A 22,002-nucleotide genomic window follows, 5' to 3' on the forward strand; every position below is an offset into this window, starting at 1 on the left:
GATGCGCAGTAACATAAAAAAAACAATATCAGATTATTTATCTTGATAGCTAGATACATGTATGACTATCAGCCTCTTAGAAATAGTCATGTTGCACGTGGAATAATATAAAGAGAAAGGGGACTGCGTTTAGAAAAGGATGAAGATCAAAGGAATGTGCTTAGTTTTTAATAAAATGATGCAATTAAGATGTAAATTAGAGATTAAAGTGCATGCGCGCATTTATTGTTAGGTAGGTAGGCTATAGCCTGTGTGGGTGTGTGTATACACGCATACACACTGTTACTAAATTAATTTGACATGAAAATGTTAATCCATTATATATCGTTATTTTGAGTCGGATCATTCAGTGAGCACTTTTTAAATGATTCATATAGGACTAACTTTTGCAAGACACAAGTCAATAAATAACCGACCTACTGAATCGTCTCTTTCGGACGCCCTTTTTGTTAATCATTTGAAATATTTGTTGCGAATTAATTTTGCGAAAAGTTATTTTAATAGAACAGAAGAACAGAAATATTCCATATTAAACAAGCTGAACCGAAAGAACTGATTCGCTGAATGAGCAGGATTCCCCGCTTTATAGCCTACTTAAAGTGAAGTGAAGTGAAGTGAAGTGACATTCAGCCAAGTATGGTGACCCATACTCAGAATTTGTGCTCTGCATTTAACCCATCCGAAATGCACACACACAGAGCAGTGAACACACACACACTGTGAGCACACACCCGGAGCAGTGGGCAGCCATTTATGCTGCGGCGCCCGGGGAGCAGTTGGGGGTTCGATGCCTTGCTCAAGGGCACCTAAGTCGTGGTATTGAAGGTGGAGAGAGAACTGTACATGCACTCCCCCCACCCACAATTCCTGCCAGCCCGGGACTCGAACTCACAACCTTTCGATTGGGAGTCCGACTCTCTAACCATTCGGCCACGACTTCCCCAAAAGCTGGCTCGAGAGGTTGAAGTAGGGATGTATTACACCACAACAAATGAAACCGGTATTGTATCACGTGGTCACTGTCCTTGTTAGGGACTGGTAATTAATTCATTGATCATCAGTAATACGGATAAGGACCGTTTGCGTTCATACATGAAAAGGACAACAGGGAGGGGAGAAAAAGAGCAACGTTGAAACAGAATCTCTCTCTCTCTCTCTCTCTCTCTCTCTCTCTGTGGTGTGGGTGTGTGTGTGTGATTTTCTTCCCGAACGCAACGCGCCTATTTCCACTCGCAGATTGCGAGGCTCCGCGGCACGCTCGTACACGCTCGCTCACTCACACACTCACGTACCCAGTCACACACACTCTGAACCAGCCGAGAGAGGAAAGAATGAGGAAGAACTCGCACGCACATTTCAGCTCTCACAGATTTGCTGATAAAGCATCAGATTTTTGATAGCTACGTATGCCTATCTGTTTGGGGGGAAACACACGTGTATGGAAATCTAAGGGTGCATATAATACTCGCGTGGGTCTTACCTGCATTTCCTATATAAAAACCTTGACTAGCCTAATGCGAGCTGGGATACTACGGACGGCTTCCGACACGCACTGTCAGCGTTAAGACTCCTTCTGCCGTTTTCCCACAGATTGACTACTTCATTGGGCACCGTTACGGTAAGATATAACCTTCTTTATATAGCCTATGGGTTTACATGGAGCTTGGTGGTGACGGTATCGTTGCACGAGGGTTAATAGGGTGGAAGAGACACACCGGGTATCACATTCATTTGATCATTACAGAGAGTGACCCATTTGATAAAAAAGGTTCGCTGTCGTGGCCGTCCGGTGCGGTGTGGTCCGGTCCGCAGTGGCCCACGGATGAGGATTTAACCGGCCGTTCGCCTTCACCTCGTTTTACGGGATTCCGATGTGCACGTGAAAGTTGTATTAAACATGATCTGGTTACAAGATTATTTGTGAAAAAGCGAAAAAATCGCGCAAGGCAACCTTAGCCAACGTTTATCCAAAAAATAAGAGCAACCAAATAAGAAATGATGCGTGTCGCCTAGTACCAGGTTGTGGGAAAACCGTTGTTTCATCAGTGGATGGGGTAGAGGTGCTGAATGAGAGCAGTAGGTTGCGGTAGATGTGAATGAGGGTGAGCAAGATTTGAGCAGTGCTAAGTTAAAGCGCTTTGTATTCGGTTCTTTAACGTTTCAGATCGCTAAACCGAGGTGAAGTGATCGTTAAAGGCTACTGAAATTCGTATGATTAAATAATTATGTAGGCCTTTTAAAAGCTAAGTGGTTTTAGTTTCATATGAATATGTGAGTAACGTCTGCAAGCTTTTGCTATGCACTATGCCCATTGATGACTGCAGATATGAGTGTGTGTGTGAGAGAGAGAGACACTGTGGGTGTGTGTCCATGCATGTGTTTTGCACCATGATAAGTGTTTCTTCTTCTTGCCTCAGGGGCCGATTGAAACCCTTTATCTGAGGATGCATTTTGCATTGTTTGAAGTCAGGTCCGCTTGCTTGCAGTCAAGCACCAGTGTCCCAACCTGAACTTCATTGGTTTTTATTTTTTATTTTTTTTGAACCAAATGCTTTGGACTAATAGAGTTTTAAGAGGATAAATAATTAGCAAAATGTAATGTCATTGAGCACTGGGCTTAAGAGAGCATCTGGACTTGTTTATGCATTTTGTTGAAGTGAACCTGATGGTAGAATTGATAAACAAATTTGACAAATGAATAATCAAGTCCAGATGCTCCAGAATTATTATTATTATTATTATTATTATTATTATTTTACCTGACATTTTGGGAACATGCCTTTAAGCATATAGTGATGAAATGTTCCAAAAATGTCAGTGTCAGACACACCGTAAATAATGCAGTAGTTTTTGAGAACACGTGTGTCATTGCTTGTTGGTGATCAGTTTGCTGGTTTCATTTCAATAGTTGATTTTTTTTCTCTTCATCCCCCTTTCCTCTTTTTATTATAGCAGAAGTTTGTCGCCGAGTAAGGAACGATGAGGCACCGTGAGAACTCCCCACACCTCTTCCTGAGCTTTCGATGTCTAGTCATCATAGTGATAATGCTCTACAAAGTCCACCATGTGACAGCAGAACATGCTCCAGACCACAGCCAGGATTACAGTTCTCCTGCCAACAAGTCTTTAAATTGTGGTGGGACAGTTACATGTCTCTCAGGAGTAATCCTTCCAGTGTGGGAGCCCCCAAACCCTTCATTTGGGGACAAGGTAGCCCGGGCCACGGTTTACTTTGTGGCAATGGTTTACATGTTTCTGGGAGTTTCGATTATTGCTGACCGTTTCATGGCATCCATTGAGGTCATCACCTCTCAGGAGAAGGAGATCACCATTAAGAAACCAAATGGTGAAACGACCACTACGACTGTACGCATCTGGAACGAAACTGTGTCCAACCTCACTCTCATGGCTCTGGGGTCTTCTGCTCCTGAAATTCTGCTCTCAGTCATTGAAGTGTGCGGTCATAACTTTGAAGCTGGTGACCTCGGACCCTCTACCATCGTAGGCAGTGCAGCTTTTAACATGTTCGTCATTATAGGAATCTGCGTCTATGTGGTGCCCGATGGTGAGCATCGTAAAGTGAAACACCTGCGTGTTTTCTTTGTCACTGCCACTTGGAGCATCTTCGCCTACTTGTGGCTCTACCTGATCTTGGCTGTTATCTCGCCAGGCGTCGTCCAGTTGTGGGAGAGTCTTCTCACTCTTTTCTTCTTTCCCATTTGCGTGGTCTTTGCTTGGATCGCTGACCGCCGCCTCCTGTTTTACAAGTATGTTTACAAGCGTTACCGAGCTGGCAAGCACCGTGGCATGATCATCGAAATGGAGGGGGACCGTCCTCTGCCATCCAAGGTAGATATTGAGATGGACGGAAAGATGCTCAACTCTCATGCAGTGGACTTCTTGGATGGAACTCTGGCTTTGGAACTGGAGGACAAAGACCTAGATGAGGATGAAGCTAGACGTGAAATGGCGAAGATTCTGAAGGAACTGAAGCAGAAACATCCCGATAAAGAGATGGAGCAGTTGATTGAACTCGCTAATTACCAGGTGCTCAGCCAGCAGCAGAAGAGCCGTGCATTCTACCGATGCCAAGCGACCCGGTTAATGACCGGAGCAGGTAACATTCTGAAGAAGCATGCGGCAGACCAAGCTCGCAAAGCAGTGAGCATGCATGAGGTGCGCAGTGACACTGGAGAGAATGACCCGATTTCTAAGATCTTTTTTGACCCTGGCTCTTACCAGTGCCTAGAAAACTGTGGAACCACGGCGGTGAACGTAATTCGACGTGGAGGTGATGTCAACCAGACCGTGTCGGTGGAATTCCGCACCGAAGATGGGACCGCAAATGCCGGCTCAGATTATGAATTTACAGAAGGCACTATCGTTTTCAAGCCAGGCGAGACACAAAAGGAGATCAGAGTTGGAATTATTGATGATGACATCTTTGAAGAAGACGAGAACTTCCTCATCCACCTCAGCAATGTCCGTGTGCTTCATGAGGGTGATGAGCCAGATAACACTAAGGCCAGTCACATGGAAACCATCGCTACGCTCGGTGTGCCCTCCACAGCAACAGTTACCATCTTTGACGATGACCATGCTGGAATCTTCACATTTGAAGAGCCAGTCACCCATGTTAGTGAGAGTGTGGGTGTCATGGAAGTGAAGGTCCTGCGTACGTCTGGGGCTCGTGGAGTGGTGTCACTGCCATATAAAACCTTTGAGGGAACTGCACATGGAGGGGGAGAGGACTTTGAAGACACCCACGGTGTTCTGGAGTTCCAAAACGATGAAATCTTGTAAGTAATAGTCTTATTAACACTAAAATGTGTTTTTATTGGATTTAGGTTCCTTTCCTGATGGGTCACTCCTAAAAGATTACAGTTAAGAAGAAACAGATTTTCATTTGTGTTAGTATAGTGCCCTGTCAGAACGGGAATGTAATGCATGTAATATGTTTTGAATTGTATGTGTCTGTTGGAGCGGCATGCTTAATGCAAAGTATTTTGCTCTTTGACATCATTGTGATGTCACCGTGATATCCGAGGCATTGTGTGCAAATAGCAGCAGATGGAGGATGTCATCAAAAAGAAACTCCTCATATCTACTTCTCATCTTCTCTTCTTCTCCATCTTTGTATCTATCTTTCACTTCACAGTTTTCTCTCTCTTTATATTTCAGCCTCAAAGCCTGAGTCAGTGTGAATGATAATGATTATAATATTCTGTTTGGCAAATGTTTTGCCGTTTATTTAATGCTTCATTTATTTACTGCTTTGTGAAACCTTCGTGAATGTTTAAGTAGTGTCTTTTTTTCTTTTGACTCAAGCTTTTGACTCAAGTTTCTTGTTTCTGTAGATGATGCATGAATGCGTGTTGCTGATTTCATATTCCCTCTCAAAACAAAAAGAGAAAAAAAAGCTTCTTAGGCCAGACTGAGCTGGTCTTTCTTGTTTAGTCCTGGTCATACTGGCTTAGGGAGGTTTTGGACATTTTCCACCTGCTGACCCAGCTAAACACACTTAAACCAGCCAAGACCAGTAAGCCATGCTGCTTCAAACAAATTTTTCTTTCAACAGGGTCTGCACAGGTTCCTTGCCATGTGACCCATATATTTGCCATGCTGACATTATGACAGCACCAATATTCTAGGCTACAGATCATAGTGTTGAGTGTATTTTGTTGTTTACTGATAAGCTTGACATGAGAGGGAAGCCTCAAATCAATCTCAAACATGTCTCCTGCACCTAAGCAAAGATAATTGAAAGTGAATAATCAGCTCACTTGCATAAGACATATGGTAGAAAAGAAAATTGTCCATCTGCCCTGGTATACAAGGCATTAGGCAATTGTAACAGGCCGTGTATATTTTAACCAGACTCAAAGCAGATGTTGAGGGTCAGACTTTCAGGGGCCTGTTGGCCTGTTGCATATTTCCATAGAGCAAAGCTGTGTGTGCCTTAAGTGGATTCTAATAACACTCTTGTAATGAAATGATGAAGGGATGGGGTGTGTTGTGCTCTATACAGGACAGGATTTGGCCCGCTTGCAGCTCAACTCACATTCAAGAACCCTGTTGTCTCAATTTCCTTGGGATCTTAAAAATTTCCAGAACATATAATTAGAACATTATCTCAGCATTCTGGAATATGAATGTGGAACAAGGTTGGAATGCAGGGTTACCTCACTGTGCAGACCATGATTCATTGCACTTTCTGAGCCCTTCTGGAACCGTTTGGATGCTCTGTTTACTAAATACAGCCCTGTGAAAGTTTTTTCACTCCAAAACAGTGTTTGGCCATGCTTAGAAACATTCAGGTCATCAGTGAAAGAAGAATGCACTGCCAAAATCTCTCTCTAGAGCCGAACTGTTAACATCACGGATGTGCTTGCAGACACACAACTTTTTATTTTCCTTAAAGGATTGTGTGGTCTCACTGTCACACAGTAGATAATCTAGATTCAAACTCATGTGGTAAATATCAGTTCAATATGCCCTTTATTGTGGTGGCTTCTGGGTCTAATATTTGTGTTTTGGGGGTGTAGTGGTGTCATGGGATGTTAAGAAGTCCAGGTCAGATCTCATTGAGGGAGACAAGGCTGTGAAGCGCTATCGTGCTGCGATGCCCTTGAACACAACCCAGATGCGAGGCAGAATGAATTGCTCTGAAAAAGAGAGAGGAGGAAAAAATGAAAAAGGGACTGAGAAAATAGATGATCTACATCCCAGACCCAGAGGCAAACTCCACCCTAATTTCAGTGTCGCAGTTTGTACGAGAAAACACAGAACTAAAGTTTGAGCTCCTCACAGGCCTGGAGTTTCTTTACTCCCATTAGATTATTCCGAGAGTCAGGAGCGCTGGCATTAACTGATAAGCAGATTTCAGCAGAGCTAGAACACATGTCAATCACAAAGTCCAACACATCCCCTGATCCTTGTTTGTTTGTTCATTAAATATTTGGCTTATTGAAGATTCTTTTGGCTCCCTATACGTGTAGTACTGTAGTACCACAGATTTTCACCTAGAATGAGCATGGAAAATTCTGAAATATTTTACAGATTCTATCAGAGCCTGCTCAGATTTTAATATAAATTGATATGAGGTATAAAGATAAAGATAGTTTAATATGAGGTTGAAAATAGAATGTATAATTGTTATTAAAAAAAAATTATGGTAACAAAATGGATGTAAAATTAAAATGATTTGAAATTCGTACAGCCTAACTCTTAGACATATTTTGAATATTGGCTCGACAAAGGCTTGTTTTAAAGTTTTGAAAAAAAAATATTTTGTGGATTTGTGTAGGCCTTTATTTAGTTTATATATTTAATCTTATGTAACAAATTAAGTTTTGTGGATCTGAGTGGAAGAACAATTAATTTCCTTTATTCTTCTTCTTGTCATTCCAATTCCAATTCAGCTGTGTGGCTACTCAAATCAATTCTGAAAGGATTCCAATTATTCAACTCTGTATTTTGCACAACTCTGGTTTATATTAATTTTCACCAGATCCCTCTCTAAAAATATTTGCCAGACAAAACATATAGCACACACACAGTCACACTGCACACAGATTTGGAGTTCTGCTGCGTTATCAGCTCTACAAGGCATTTTGACATTTGTGTTCATGAAATGCAAGGGCAGTGGGTGGCAAGGAGAGTCATGCTAATGCTTGTATGTCTGTTATTTACAAGTTAGCACATGGTCATTCAGGTGTATCTGTAGGTCTATGTGTGTGTGTTGATGTAGTCTGTGATTTTGAAGCATTTATTGGTAAGATGTCCTTAAGATCAGTTTTGGATCAGATAACACAGCCATTTTTATGGGATTATGTGTGTGTAAATACAAAAACTATGCTGGTGTAAGTTATAAAACGGTATGACAAATTAAGTCTGTATCCGTATCTGACAACTTAATCATCAGACTATCTCACTGGACAGATTCAGAATGAGATGAAAGGAAGAAAGAAAGAAAGGGTAAGGATAAGGGAGAAAGAAATGTGTTGAGAACAAATTAGCTGATGAAATATAACCCATATGAGTTTAAAATCCTTTTGAGCTGCTTACATCGACAGCATTTTAGGCATCATAGACTATGATGTCCAATGAGTGCTGTCAAGGTAGACACCCTGCTAGGTTTTGAAACAACCAGCTCATGAATTTATATTTTGCATGAATTTTATTGTTTTTATAAATACATGTTGTAGAAATGCAATATATAGGCATATTTAATATTAATTTTGGAAATATCTAATAGTTTTTTTCTTGCATATTAGTTCAAGCTTTTCTATTTTATGTCACAACATTGTGTTTTGCAGAACAAAAAATGTTTTGAGGAGAAGTGAAAGTGACATGACATACAGCCAAATATGGTGACCCACACTCAGAATTCATGCTCTCCATTTAACCCATCCAAGTACACACACACACACACACACACAGCAGTGAACACACATACAGAGCACTGGGAAGCCATTTATGTTGCGGTGCACGGGAGCAGTTGGGGGTTCAGTGCCTTGCTCAAGGGCACCTTAGTCGTGGTATTGCCGGCCCGAGACTCAAACCCACAACCGCAGGGTTAGGAGTCAAACTCTCTAACCATTAGAGAGCCTGTTTTCCACCTGTTTTTATTCAAATCAAAGCGTAAATACATGTAGAAAATGTATCCTTGTGGCACGGATGACACAGTATAGCATTTGCAGTTTGTTTTCAGCTCATATTCTCCAAAATGCTGCTACGGGGATGTGGAGAGACACAGAGGAGAGGAATTGTTGAATAAAGTATTTTTGTTTTCTTCGTGTACAAAAAGTATTCTCGTCATGTCATAACATTACGGTTGAACCACTGATGGCAGATGTACTATTCTGATGATGCTTTTCATACTTTTCTGGACCTTGACAGTGTATTTTACTTGGTAGTCTATGGGAAAGTCACAAGCCTCCTGGTTTTCCTCCGAAATATCTTAAATTGTGTTCCTGAAGACGAACAAAGCTTTTACGTTTGGAACGACATGGGGGTAAGTCCCTTTAACATCCGTGAAGGTCATTCTTGCAGTTCGACTTCCATCTGGCCTAAAAGACTTTGCTAGCTAAATTGCAGGTAAATGTATTCACTTGCCAAATCCATTTATTACTTGGCAAGTGGTAATTTTTGTCAGTTAGTAAAGAAAAAGGAAAAGAGAGATGAACCGAGCAATAGATACAAAGAAAGAGAGAGAGAGAGAATTCTATAGATGGTGAGAAAGAGAAAGAGAGAGACACATGGTCAGGTTTGAAGTGTTAATCCGCTCTTTCTCATTAGAGCCAATAACAGCTGCAGGAAAAAGAATAACTAGAACATTCTCTCTCTCAAACACCACATGCATGTATTGTCATATAATTTTAAATGCTACACAGACAACATATACAGTATATTCACAAGATTCTAGATAGAGATTTTTGTTTAATGTTGGCTAATTTATTTTAAATATATATTTATGTGTTTTTTACAATTTAAATATACATATTTTTATATACAATATATGTTTTATTGTTATTTCTTTGATATATTGTGACTCAAATGCCACAATTGGCAAATTAACATCACTGACTTTCTGCAGTTATCAGTGATAATACTTTACAAACACGCGTGCATGATGTCCCATTGTTTTGTGAGCAAGGCTCCGAGATTTGCCACATGGCGTTTTTAACACGATGCATTCACTCACACACTTACAGACCTGCACAGATTATTATCACTTTTTAAATGCTCATAAAGGTTATTAGCTGTCGTATAATTGACCAAATAAGAGTGACATTATTCAATTAAATGTTGCAGGAAAAATATTTTTGTATTTTTTTTCCATAAATTAGTGAAGCAAATAAAAAAAATCTCATTTCACCTGGAAGTGTCAATCATTCATTTTAAAGCCATTATGATATTTATAAATAATGAGTGCAGCTGATTACCGCTCTTAATGATGTGTAAAGACTGTAATATGTTACTGTGTATAACAGCACTCCATTACATGCTAATAATAAACCCCAATATTAACCAAGGTTTCATATTGGTCTCCTCAGTTTCTTGCTTTTTTTAAGTCTCTCTCCTGTAGTCTGCTGGTGTCTGTCTCTCTTTCTCACTCTGACAGTGGCATGAAAAATGTTACATCCTGGGCAGAGACAGTGTGCCTGTAATGAGAGGGTTATTAACAGTGATGTTTCAATTAGTGCACGAGCTTCCTGTGCAGGTGGGAAGGGAGTCTTTCTGTCAGATCTCCTGGACCCTCACTCACCCGAGAGCTGAGTCAAGCCTCACTAATGAACACCGTGACATACTATCACTGTCACCCTCGCTCCTGTCCCCTTTCAGCTTTCTGCTCAAATTCCATTCTTCCTTGCTTGCTTTTCTATCACTCTTTCTAACTCTAATATTTAGGGGATTTAGGATTTGAACAAACACCTGTTCTTAAGAAATGAATGCCACATCTGGAGATCAGATACAGTATATAATGCAAGCATTTTATGAATTAACTTTTAAATTAACTTGATATTGATAATGGATACGTGTGTATGTATATATGTAAAATGTCAATATAATAGGTTAAAAGCTTTATAGTTTAATAACAATATATATCTGATAATTATAACAATAACTATATGATCTCTCTCTCTGCATATAAATATATATATATATATATATATATATATATATATATATATATATATATATATATATATGAATGATACTTTAGGTTAAAATGTACAGAAGTTAAATTTAGATATATTTTATAATGATGAAATATATGTGTAAAATAATGTACATATGTATTATATATAACAAAATACATACATTTTATATTATGTTATGATGTGATATAAATGTATATTGCATGTAATATATATGTAGATATCTGTGTATACTTATAGGTACAATATTATACATAATATATTACATAATACATTTTTATTATTTTATATTTTATTTAAGGGTTACACAAAGTTCAACTGAAGGAAAATATATTCATCATAGCAATCATCAATCATATCCGTATTATACAATATTATTAAATATATTTATATTTTAATATAAAATAATAACATAATTATTTCAAGAAAATACCTGTATGGCAAGTGGGCATGTCTGCTTCATTTCATATTTACAAAAAAATTTCATTATCATGTTTTTCTCACTTTTGTGTGAAAAGGTGATTGTTTGTGTGTGTGTATATATGTGACAAGGTGAATGTTTATTATCACTCTGATTCATGTTTCTCTGTCAGTGTGTGTTGGAGCTTGTGTGTGTGTTATGGGTCGCACTTGTGTGTGTTCTATCTCACAGAGGCAGGTGAAAAGGTAATAGGGCATTGGAGAAATGAGAAAGCAAGAGAAAATGAGAAGAGGAGAAGGCGGTGGAATGTTTTTTGTGTTTCAGCTTCCCTGACAGGCGCTAAGCTAACAGGTGGGGAATACTTCTGCCAAAACATTGCTATTACTATTTACTGTAACCATAGAACACACACATACTCGTTTGTGTCTGTGTGTGCATGCTTTTTTCCCCATAAAAAATGTTCTTCTTTTTGACCTGAAATATTACACACGGATACTAGCAGTAGCCCCACAGAACCATTGCACCTTTTTAAATCGGCTTCCTGTGCTTGAAGTGAATTGATTTGCAGAAGTAGTTTCATACTGGTTGGACATAATAGAGTAGGACCCAGTACACTTTCTGTTCCTCTCTCTGTTTCTCTTTCCTACCTGGGCCTTGTTGAGATGTTTTGTGTGTATACACGTCCAGGATTTACGCAGCTGCATTTTACAGAATCATGCAGGTATTTGCCCTAAATCGGTGCAGAGAATGTGGAAAAAGTCTGCAGATTGAGTCTGGGTCTGAATATGTGGGATAAATCACTCCTTCATTCAGTTACTCAGAATGAATGTGTCTGGATTAAAAAGGAAATGGTTAAAGGGTGCATATCATGGAAAACAGGCTTTTACTTGCTCTGGTGAAATTGAGTTTTTGATTTACTGCATAAAAATACACTAACGCTCTGTTTCTACAGGGCCAGTTTTCTTTCTTGAGGAGGTCAGGTAAATATGTATTGCCTGCATATTTTGTGATTTTAATCTAACATGTTTGTTTCTCACCTGCACAATCAAAAAAATTGTAGAGCAAATTAACTACTTTTTTTTTTTTTTTGGTTACTCTTGTACTTTGCTTACTTGAATGTACTCAATAATTTTTCACAGTGCTACTCATTTATTTGATCATTAACTGATGTAATAAATGCTCAATTTTTCATTACAGAATTAAATGCTTTGTAAACGTACTGTGTAGACAAAAAATAAAATAAAAAGATTATTCACCCAAAAATTTAATTTCTTTCATTGTATTGTCAAAAAAATAAATAATAAAATAATATATATATATGATCTGAATCTGAAATGAGTCAGTAAATGAGATGTTTTATTTTAATAATGATATTCTTTTCACATGCTAAGAAGTTAGCCAATCATAACAGAAGTCCTTTGGAAGTCTTAAAGGTACAGTACAAAAAACAGCCCGAGGATTGAAGTGAGTGGAAAATAGTCATGAAAACGAAATTATGGTGCAAAAAAGCTTCAGCAACCAATAGAAGTTAAAAAAATAATAAAATTCCACAAAAGCGTGAGATATGACCCCTTTATATTCAGAGCGGCGCAGTAATATAAGTATGTATAAGAGAGCTGAACTTACAAAAAGTCATCACTAAGCAACAGCCGTGATGGAGTGGCTGCCATTCTTCAAGTCACAAATGAGGAAAGAGAAACATCGGGGAGAAAATAGCACTGAGAGGGAGGCAGAAAGGGGGTGGTGCAGGCGGAAACATTGGCATTGGTTCTCTTTAAAGATTAGTGAAGAAAGGAAAATCCTGCCGCCGGTGGAGTCCGATCCCCCAGGATTAGATCGATTTTACACACCTTTACTAGACTTATGATACACGCACACTTAAGCGCACAAAGTCTAAGCTATCATCTTTCTTTTAAATTGGCCTTTCGCCTTCTGCAGCGGAACTTTTAAGCTGCTGATCTTTCTCTTGTGATGTTTTCACAGGATTAAATCTTACCACAATTATCTATGGCAGCCCACAGGTCCCGTTTCTTTCTGAACAAATCCAGGCACAGCTGGATGTTGCACTTTTTATGGCGAAGTTCCCCAAGTTGGGCTGAAAGTGAGGGCGATTCCTCTGGATGACACAAGTGATTTGCTGAATGTCAGTTCACACTCTGGCCTAGAGTGAATGAAGGAGCATTAATGCTTATTAGCTCTCTGAAAAGGAGGTTAAATGTCCCGGGTTCAGTAATGAGCTCAGCTTTAGATTCATGATGTTGAAACAAGCACAAGAAGCAGGGCTTAAAGTATTCCGGCACCATGCCGGATCTCCGGCGTGTGGCGGTGACGAAAAAAAAAAAAAAATTAGAGAGCCTGCGCATGCAGTTTAATATTTTCGAGCCAATTTATTTCTTATACCAATCATATGAGAGGAACGCAGCTTTAACTAACGTTACAAGCCTATCAGAAGCAGAGAAGGGCGAGTCCTTGCAACACAGGATGATTGACGCCCATATGTCAATGTCACGTTAGCGTTGTCGGAGAAAACAAAAATGGAGCGCAAGTTTATGAAGCCTGGAGATGATGTCCTAGACTCCTAGCAATAGATAAATAAATAAATGGCGCTTTTTGGCAGTTGGTGCAAGAAACTGAGAGAGCCCGGGGCTTGTTTCTGCATGATTTGCTCGAGGAAGCTACTGTATGCCAGCAGCGGTAAGAAAGTGCTTGCTCGTTATGATTTATGAACCTTAAACCTGTGAAAGTGCACTGGAATGGCAGTCAAACCCGTGACTTCCCACCTGTGAACTCGTACTAGATCGATGTACTCCGAGTTCTGACGTCACACAGCACGCGAAACAACAGCGCCTACCGAGATGCAACTATTAGCTGACACACCGTTGTCTATGACTGACCATGTCTGCGATTAAAAAATACGTGTGTGCACATTTATAGCAGAAAATTATTTGTCATTCAGATTTTCTCAGCCACTGGTCACCCTGTGTAGAAAACTGGCAGAAGACAAAAAAGCGTTAACTAGACTGTTGGTTTCAAATCAACATGCGAGTTACATCCTTGATTTCACTTCTAATCTTCAGTTTAGCAGTTCAGTTCTTTAGCTCTTTGAACACTTAATTATCTAAGCACTTGTTATTGTTTAGAAGAAAACACTTTATTTGACATAGTACTTTTAAATAAATGGTGCCAAACATTGAAGATATTCATGTCTATCTCTGTCTGTTTACCATTTTTTTTAAGCACTTTAAGCTCTTGTTACTGAATTTTTGTTACTATCGTCAATATTTGAATTAAGTCTGTCTGTGGAGTTTCTCTCCAAACACCCCAACCCCCCCGCAAACAAAAATGTACAGGCTCAGGATTTTTTTCCACTTTAACCCTTGCAAGAAGAGATTCATCCTCATTATAGAAGAAGAAAGGGGGGGGGGGCTGAGAGGGGTAGGAGTAACCGAGAGAGAATGGCAGAATGTTTAGATTCTAATTCATATTTAATATTACACCTTTTTTGGTTGGATTTCAGCTTTTGTTAGTTAGTTTCATAAATCTTTTAGCAATGTCAAGAACGCTCACACAGTGCAGCTTGTGGGTGATTTTTCAATTCAGGCGCTTTATACTTTTATCTATGTAGAAATCTGGATATTTTGTTTGTGAGATTGCAAGGATTTTTGATATTGTGTTTGCTGGTAATGATATGTAATAACTGACATTCTCACTTTAAAAAAAATGCACGATAAACCTTGGACTTGCTGACACAACTAGTTAGCTAATAGTCAATTCCCTTTATAAGATTTTTTAGTTTTATCTCTTAATATATTCTAATAATTGCAATTTATTCCTGTGATGGTAAATCTGAAATTTTTTAGCAGCTATTACTCCAGTCTTCAGTGTCACTTGATTCTTTAGAAATCACTGTATTATGCTGATTTGGTACTCAGGAATCATTACTTTGTTATTATCAAACAGTTGTTCCGTTTAATATTCTTGTGTAAACCATGATACATTTCTTCACAATTTTTTGATGAATAGAAAGTTCAAAAGAACAGCATTTATTTAAAAAAACAATTTTTTTGTCTTTTGATCAGTTTCATGCATTCTTGCTGAATAAAAGTATAAATTTATTTAATAAAACCCAAATTTTTGAACAGTACTGTATACTGTAAGGATATAATTGTACAGGGTCTTAGGACAGAGTGCAAAATATAATTTTCATGACAATTTGTATACAATTTGAAAGTTAAAAAGTCTGGCAAGGCGCATAACAGTGGCTTTCTGTCCACTTTAACATTAAAAAAAATTAATTAGGCCTCTTACAAATGAGGAAAAGGCTATTAAAGTTACACAATAAAAAGTTAAACACTGTTATAATCTATACATTATGACCGTATTTATTTTTTGTCATCTTTAACATAAAGAATCCCCCCCCCTCAAAGTTTCCTTCCCCAAGTGAAGAATTACCCATATATAGAAGAATAATGGAGGGACAGAAAGAGCGATGAACCAGTGTGAATGTGTGTGTGAGGTGACATCTGATTATCTCCTAATCCTGCTGAGTCATGTTATGAGGGCAGTTTTGCTTGTAATCCGTTGACAGGAAGTTGGCCTCTCGGAGGTCTAGCTATCCCATACCGCCCCTCTTGTTTATGTCGTTATGTTGTTCGTGTGTCCCCTCTTCAGGATGCATAATTTCAAAGATAACATATGGAGACGTGCTGGGATGATCTTTTTCTTCGCAGCACAAAAGACTTCATTGGTCAGCTCGATCAAGTTCCTGGGAGGCAGAGATAATGACACTCATCCCATTTATCAGTGCTGTGCTGAGAGAGAAATCGATCACACACACCGTTTAAATTAATCAAACTCTTTTCATCTGATGTATTCCATTTTATGAAAAGTCAGCGTGTTCCTATCTGTCAGCTTGCTTATTGGTGGTTTTTCTGTGGTCAAATTAATCTTTTTTTTTTTTTCAATATCTCCGTGTGTGTCTAGAGATGTACAGTATTTTGTGTACTGTTTTAAAAAGGAATGTTTTATATCTGTGTGCATGCACATTAAAAATACATATGGGGCAAACTACCAAAATTGCTCTTTTTTTTCACGCTGTGTTTCAGTGAAAAAACCTGCATCTTATTCACTCATTACCTGCAATCCAGGTTAACCATGCCTAAAATGCACACTGATATTTCAGTTAAGTTATTATAATTCAGTAGTCTGGAACTTCGCTGTGGACTGATATGCCGAGTTGCTGCATTCTCCACAAACCAGCACTCAGAACTGATCAGCACAATGTGTACTTGTGCTGTACATATCACAGCACATTTTAGGTTTATACTGTTGCCAAAGTTGCATAACTCCTTAGTGTTTTTGTGAATTCCTCCAAAATATACATAAACGCTTACCGTATGCATCTGTGTTTTGAGTACATTCACTGAACGGGACATGAATCTTTATTCAGTTTTCATTTTAATTTAACTTAAGTAATTTTATTTCCTATTTTTAATAAAATATTTCTGTGGTAGTCCTAAAGTAGTGTTTAAAATGTCTTCAGTTTATTTTTGTGATTTTACATATTTACATACAGCTATATTTTAGAGACAGTATAGTCCTCAGAAGTTAAAGTGCCCCATTACCTTTTATTATTACTATTATTTCGAATATTGCCTTTCAATAAGTGTGTGTTGTAAAGCTGAAAGTGCACAATAAATGAAGTTATTGGGCATCATTTATCAATCTAACGTATAAACGAGCACAGATCCGTGCACACAAATCAACTTACAACAGAGTTTGCGTGTGATTCAGGAAAACATTTGTATGCAGCCAATCTCATCTTTACAAATGATCGCACGTTGATAAATGTGATGGCAGAAAACAATCTTCATTTAAATATCACTCATATCGCACATATAAAGCTAAAGCCCTGAATAAAACAAAACAACAAAAGACATTCTAATCTTACTGTACAGTGATAGAAAAATGGGCTTTGTTTGTCGATCAGGAAAATAACCTAAATGAACAAAATGCTGTCATTCTACATATCTCCACCAGATTTATATGCTGCACATTCAGGCTAAAAAAACTTGTGGCCTGAGATATGATCGGAGCCACCATTCACATCCATATTGATAAATTTCAATCTGTGACCGTAATTTTGTAAATGAGGCCCAAAGAAGGAATTGACTCTGAACAGCCTATATCAGGCTGATGCTGGTGTGAACGGCGCGGCCGTACTTTTAGCCAATCACTAGTGATCTACAGACACACCTGATGATTCATGAGCAATAACGGATCTAATTTTAAATGTATGAACTGTATGAGTGATCATAATGCCTAAATATATGTTACATGGTAAAGAGTGGGAGAGTGTTTTAACACTCAAAACGTGAATTACACCTGTTGAGGGAAAGATGACACCAAGACTCTAATATTACTGCAACTCCTAAAATAGAGCACAGTTAAATTATTTAATTTATAACATAATCTATTTATATCTAATCTATATCTAAACGATCTTGTCTTTTATCTTTTAAACAGTACAGATTGGTATATCTTCTTAGTTTTGACTGTGCAAATGTAATGTTCTACCATATGAACTTCACAAAAGACTAAAGCCCCTATTAGGGCGGTATTGTTTCTCATGTGGACAGCTGTGAAAATAAATTTACATACCACCTCAGTGATAAACTCATGGATTCGGATGGCGATTATTATTGTTGTTGTTGTTAATTTTCATACAGTATTTATCAATGAATGACAACACAGTTTTGACTGTTATATGTGTGCATAAACAAAGGGTGTAATACCTAATTACGTTGCTTTTTCCTATCACTTATACTGGACACTTATGCATTTAAATTCTGACTGTTGACATTGAAAATGATGCATATGTTTTTTCGAGGGTATCGGTAAATCAATTGTAAATCAATCAAATGTTTTGATGGTGACTGCTTGCATAACCTATTTTAATCATATTCGGTAATTGTCTTTAATGTATTTGCCACCATTTGATCCATGGGAAATTTATCTAACGTTATTATTTAGTTTTAAGGAGTTAAAATGGCTCTTAACTCTTTTTAATGTTGTATCACATTATTTTGTTAGTTAAAGTTTTGGGCGGTTTTTTGTTGGAGTGGGTGGGTTTTTGTGAGCTTTTGGGCTGGAAATCGTCCATCCAATCTGGCAACACTGTCTCTGTTCTCCATTCACTGCTCATATAGCTTTGGTGGAGTTTTCTAAAAGGATTAGACAGAAAGATTCACCCTGTTTTGACAGAACATCATCACATATCTCCCATTGGAAACGTGTGTATCTCTCTAACACACATATACACAAACACACCAGGTTAAAATTTAAATATATGCCCTAAGTATGATTAGCAGTGACACATAGAAGTTGTCAAAGCAAATATTCTGTTTTTAACTGTCGTTCTCTCATGACGTTTCATATTTTTTAATTTGAGTACATACATATATGGTAATCAAACAGCAGCTGAGCAAAAAACTTGCATACTGTCAGTTCATACTGATGTGGATGGCTTTTTACAGAAGCAGGAAAGGCTTTTATAGCACCACTTTTTCTGTTGTCTGAAAGGTTAACATGAAGACACAGCAATCATCCTGTCCTTCAGTCAACGTGCACACACACACACATACACACACAGTTGCAATCAGTGAGTTGTAGAGTTGAAACATGTCAGGGTGCCACTGTGGTCTGTCTGCCATCCTTTAGTGTCTTTTGGTACGGACTCTCCAGTACTGGTGTGGATTAGAGAGGGAGAGAGCAAGAGTGTGTGTGTGTGTGTGTCTGTGTGTGGGTTAGTTGTTAGTGAATTCTGGGAGCACATGCCCTGATAGTGTCTTACTCTGTTTTGTAATCGTTAAGAGCTTTTTAGCTCCACTAAAATGCCAGATGTCGTTTCTGCTGCCATTTTCATAAGAGGTTTTGCTTTTGCTTTAATTTTGGTACAGTTTATGTCTATTGGTTAACCCAGATGAAAATTGTATTGCTCAGTGGATGTTCTTTCAAAACTCTGGAAATTGAATGGACTTCTCAGTCATGGTTTGGTTTTTGTTTTTTTAAACCCAACCCAAAAATGAAAACACGTGATTTACTCACTCTTAAGTCTTTTAAACCTGGACGACTTTCTTTTTTCTTCCTAATGAGATTTGAGAGCTGCAGTTGAGGGCAAGATGCTGAGTTTGGAAATGCAGTTTGAGTTTAGAAACACTGTTAACATGGTAAGACTATAAAACTACAGGACTGATAGAATGGAATAAAATAATATAATAAATAATAATTGAGTCTTGAAATAATCTGATAAGAAAATTTATGATGGATAAATGAGCATAGATTGAGGAATTGTTGAAAAATTTCAGTAAATATACAATATGCAGATTGTTGTTTTTTTACTTTTGTTTTGTGAAACTCCTATTCATGACCTGCTTATTAATATCTCATGTCATGAATAAGTTGGTCATGCTAACATTGCTAGGTAACATCCCTGGACCTCCCAATCCTGTGAACTAATTAATATCCATAAGCCAAGTCTTTATCATAGTAGTATTAGCAGTAAATTTATGTGATATTTCCTTTCCCTAAATTCAGAAGTTCAAATGAACAACTTAATCTGTGAAACTTCCAGAATTTACAAACTTAAATGTAGATTTTACTTTTGTATGTTATTTTAGTCGTGGCCGAATGGTTAGAGAGTCGGACTCCCAATCGAAAGGTTGTGAGTTTGAGTCCCGGGCCGGCAGGAATTGTGGGTGGGGGGAGTGCATGTACAGTTCTCTCTCCACCACGACTGAGGTGCCCTTGAGCAAGGCATCGAACCCCCAACTGCTCCCCGGGCGCCGCAGCATAAATGGCTGCCCACTGCTCCGGGTGTGTGCTCACAGTGTGTGTGTGTGTGTTCACTGCTCTGTGTGTGTGCACTTCGGATGGGTTAAATGCAGAGCATGAATTCTGAGTATGGGTCACCATACTTGGCTGAATGTCACTTCACTTTTTTTTATTTTTTTGTATCTTCTAAATGCTACTCCATCTTATGTACTCTATCAGGAAAGCTCAGTAAAATGGACAAAAAGAGGGCAGATTTCAGTCATGATGACTTGCAAATCATGTACTTTGTACATTAGAGGTTTAAATGCAACCGTCAGGTGTAAAAGGTATATTCTGTTTCAGTATCACTTTATTAAAGTAGAAATTCTTCAAAATGATACTTAAGTATATTGCTCATTTACTTGGTTTAGAGGACTAAAATTGGAGGGGCTGTGTCCCAATTATGTCTTTAAGAAAAAATTGCGTTATGAAAGACGTATCATTTATGATGTTTTTATTCCCTGAATAGAAATGTGATGTTTTATATAAAGAAGTTCCTATCTTTCTCTTTTTGTTAGTCCTGTCTTTGTTTTAATCTTTCTTTTTTAGTCCTGGCTCAGCGGAGGTTGCCCTGCTTCATTTCCCTATTTCCGCTTTGGCCTGGTTCACAAACGTATTTATAGATGTCTCCTCAGGCCCCTGGCAACACACACGTGTTCTCCTGGTTTTTGTCTTAGATGCACCATCTCCTGATTCAGTAACGTGTAAAGCAGGGTTGGATCTGTTTACGACTTGCCATGACGCGGTGAATGTTCTCTGCATCAGATTTGTGCACTTTCAGTTGTTTTGTACTAGTGATGCTGTATCGTACTGGAGTGTTATATAAGAGCCCCGACAGGTGCAGCCGAGTTTCTTATATTAGAGTGAGAAAGAAAGAGAGGACGAAAGAGAGCGAGAGAGGATATCATGCTGTGCACAGAAATGCGATAAGTGCCAAACATTCTGTGATAGAACACAAGGTAATTATGAAAACACAGATGCACTGTACGGTGTGCATGGGAGTTGAGTGCTTACGCGACCGTCAAAAGCAGTTTATGGAATAAATCTGCTAATGTGTGATTCTGTTTTATTTAGTAGAGCCTATGGAATCCAAAGTGCTTTGTTTGGAGAGGCAACAATACAAAAATTTTAATTTTCTTATTAATGTTAAACAATGTCCCTGTTTTTTTGTTAAAATCTGAAATACACTTTAAATCAATACTTTTGATTCAGTAAGGAATAATTAAATGAAAAATTTAAATTGAAAGTAAAAATGATTTTTTACTTAATGATTATTTTATCATGGTATCCACAAAAATAGCACAGAACTTTGTTAAAATTTGATAATAATTATAATAATAATAATAAAATTATTTAATGTGATCACGTGACACTGAAGACTGGAGTAATGGCTGCTGAAAATTTAGCTTTCTCATCACAGGAATAAATTGTGTTATATATCCAAATATCCATTGTATAAATACAATGTACAAACTCTTTAACAATAATATAGAACCTTTCAAGTCAGTCATATAATGATCTCCAGTATTGTTAAATGACGATATATGCTTAAGCAGAAGCCATAAGTGTGATTTCAGTTTTATTCCTTTAAAAAAATAATGTATCTGATTTGAATCGAAGAACTTTAGTACCAACAATCCTGAAATGGAAACGATAAATCTAACAAATAGAGCAGTTGCTGTTAGCATAAAAACAAGAAAAGCATCGAAACCAGGGAACTGCTAAAGCATAGCAAATTATATGTAATCACATTTGTTAATATATTGTTTTTTATTCTAAGAAATAATCAATTTTTTCTTTGATTACGTCATTCACAACGCTTAATGGGCTGAGTAATTTATTGTTTTATGAAAGATATTAGTTACTCACGATATTTCACTTTTTCACTTTAGAGATGTTGCCTTAGAGCACTAAGACTAATTGAAGACTTTTTCTCTGTGGAGAATATAAATGGGAAAAATACTTATGGAAAAGTGGGTGGTGACTGCTTCACTGTATTGTACATTTAAATATAAAGTATCTTCCTATTGACACGCTAATCACATT

At 37.9% G+C, this 22,002-nt stretch overlaps 1 protein-coding gene across 3 annotated transcripts in view; it reads left to right on the top strand.

Moving 5' to 3' along the window:
- Positions 1–1,244: 1,244 nt before the first annotated feature.
- The window catches only part of LOC132111485 (sodium/calcium exchanger 1-like), an 81,550-nt gene continuing 60,792 nt past the window's right edge, over positions 1,245–22,002 (top strand). For 2 of the 3 annotated variants that reach the window (XM_059518830.1, XM_059518828.1), the window contains exons 1-2: positions 1,245–1,618; positions 2,956–4,799. In XM_059518830.1, the coding sequence (XP_059374813.1) occupies positions 2,980–4,799 (1,820 nt within the window). In that variant the 5' untranslated portion in view covers positions 1,245–1,618; positions 2,956–2,979. Of the gene's footprint in view, positions 1,619–2,952; positions 4,800–22,002 lie in introns of all 3 variants that reach the window. The other variant, XM_059518829.1, reaches the window with a different exon arrangement.

This window comes from Carassius carassius, chromosome 31, assembly GCF_963082965.1.
Source record: "Carassius carassius chromosome 31, fCarCar2.1, whole genome shotgun sequence".
In the NCBI taxonomy this organism is placed as follows: Eukaryota; Metazoa; Chordata; class Actinopteri; order Cypriniformes; family Cyprinidae; genus Carassius; species Carassius carassius.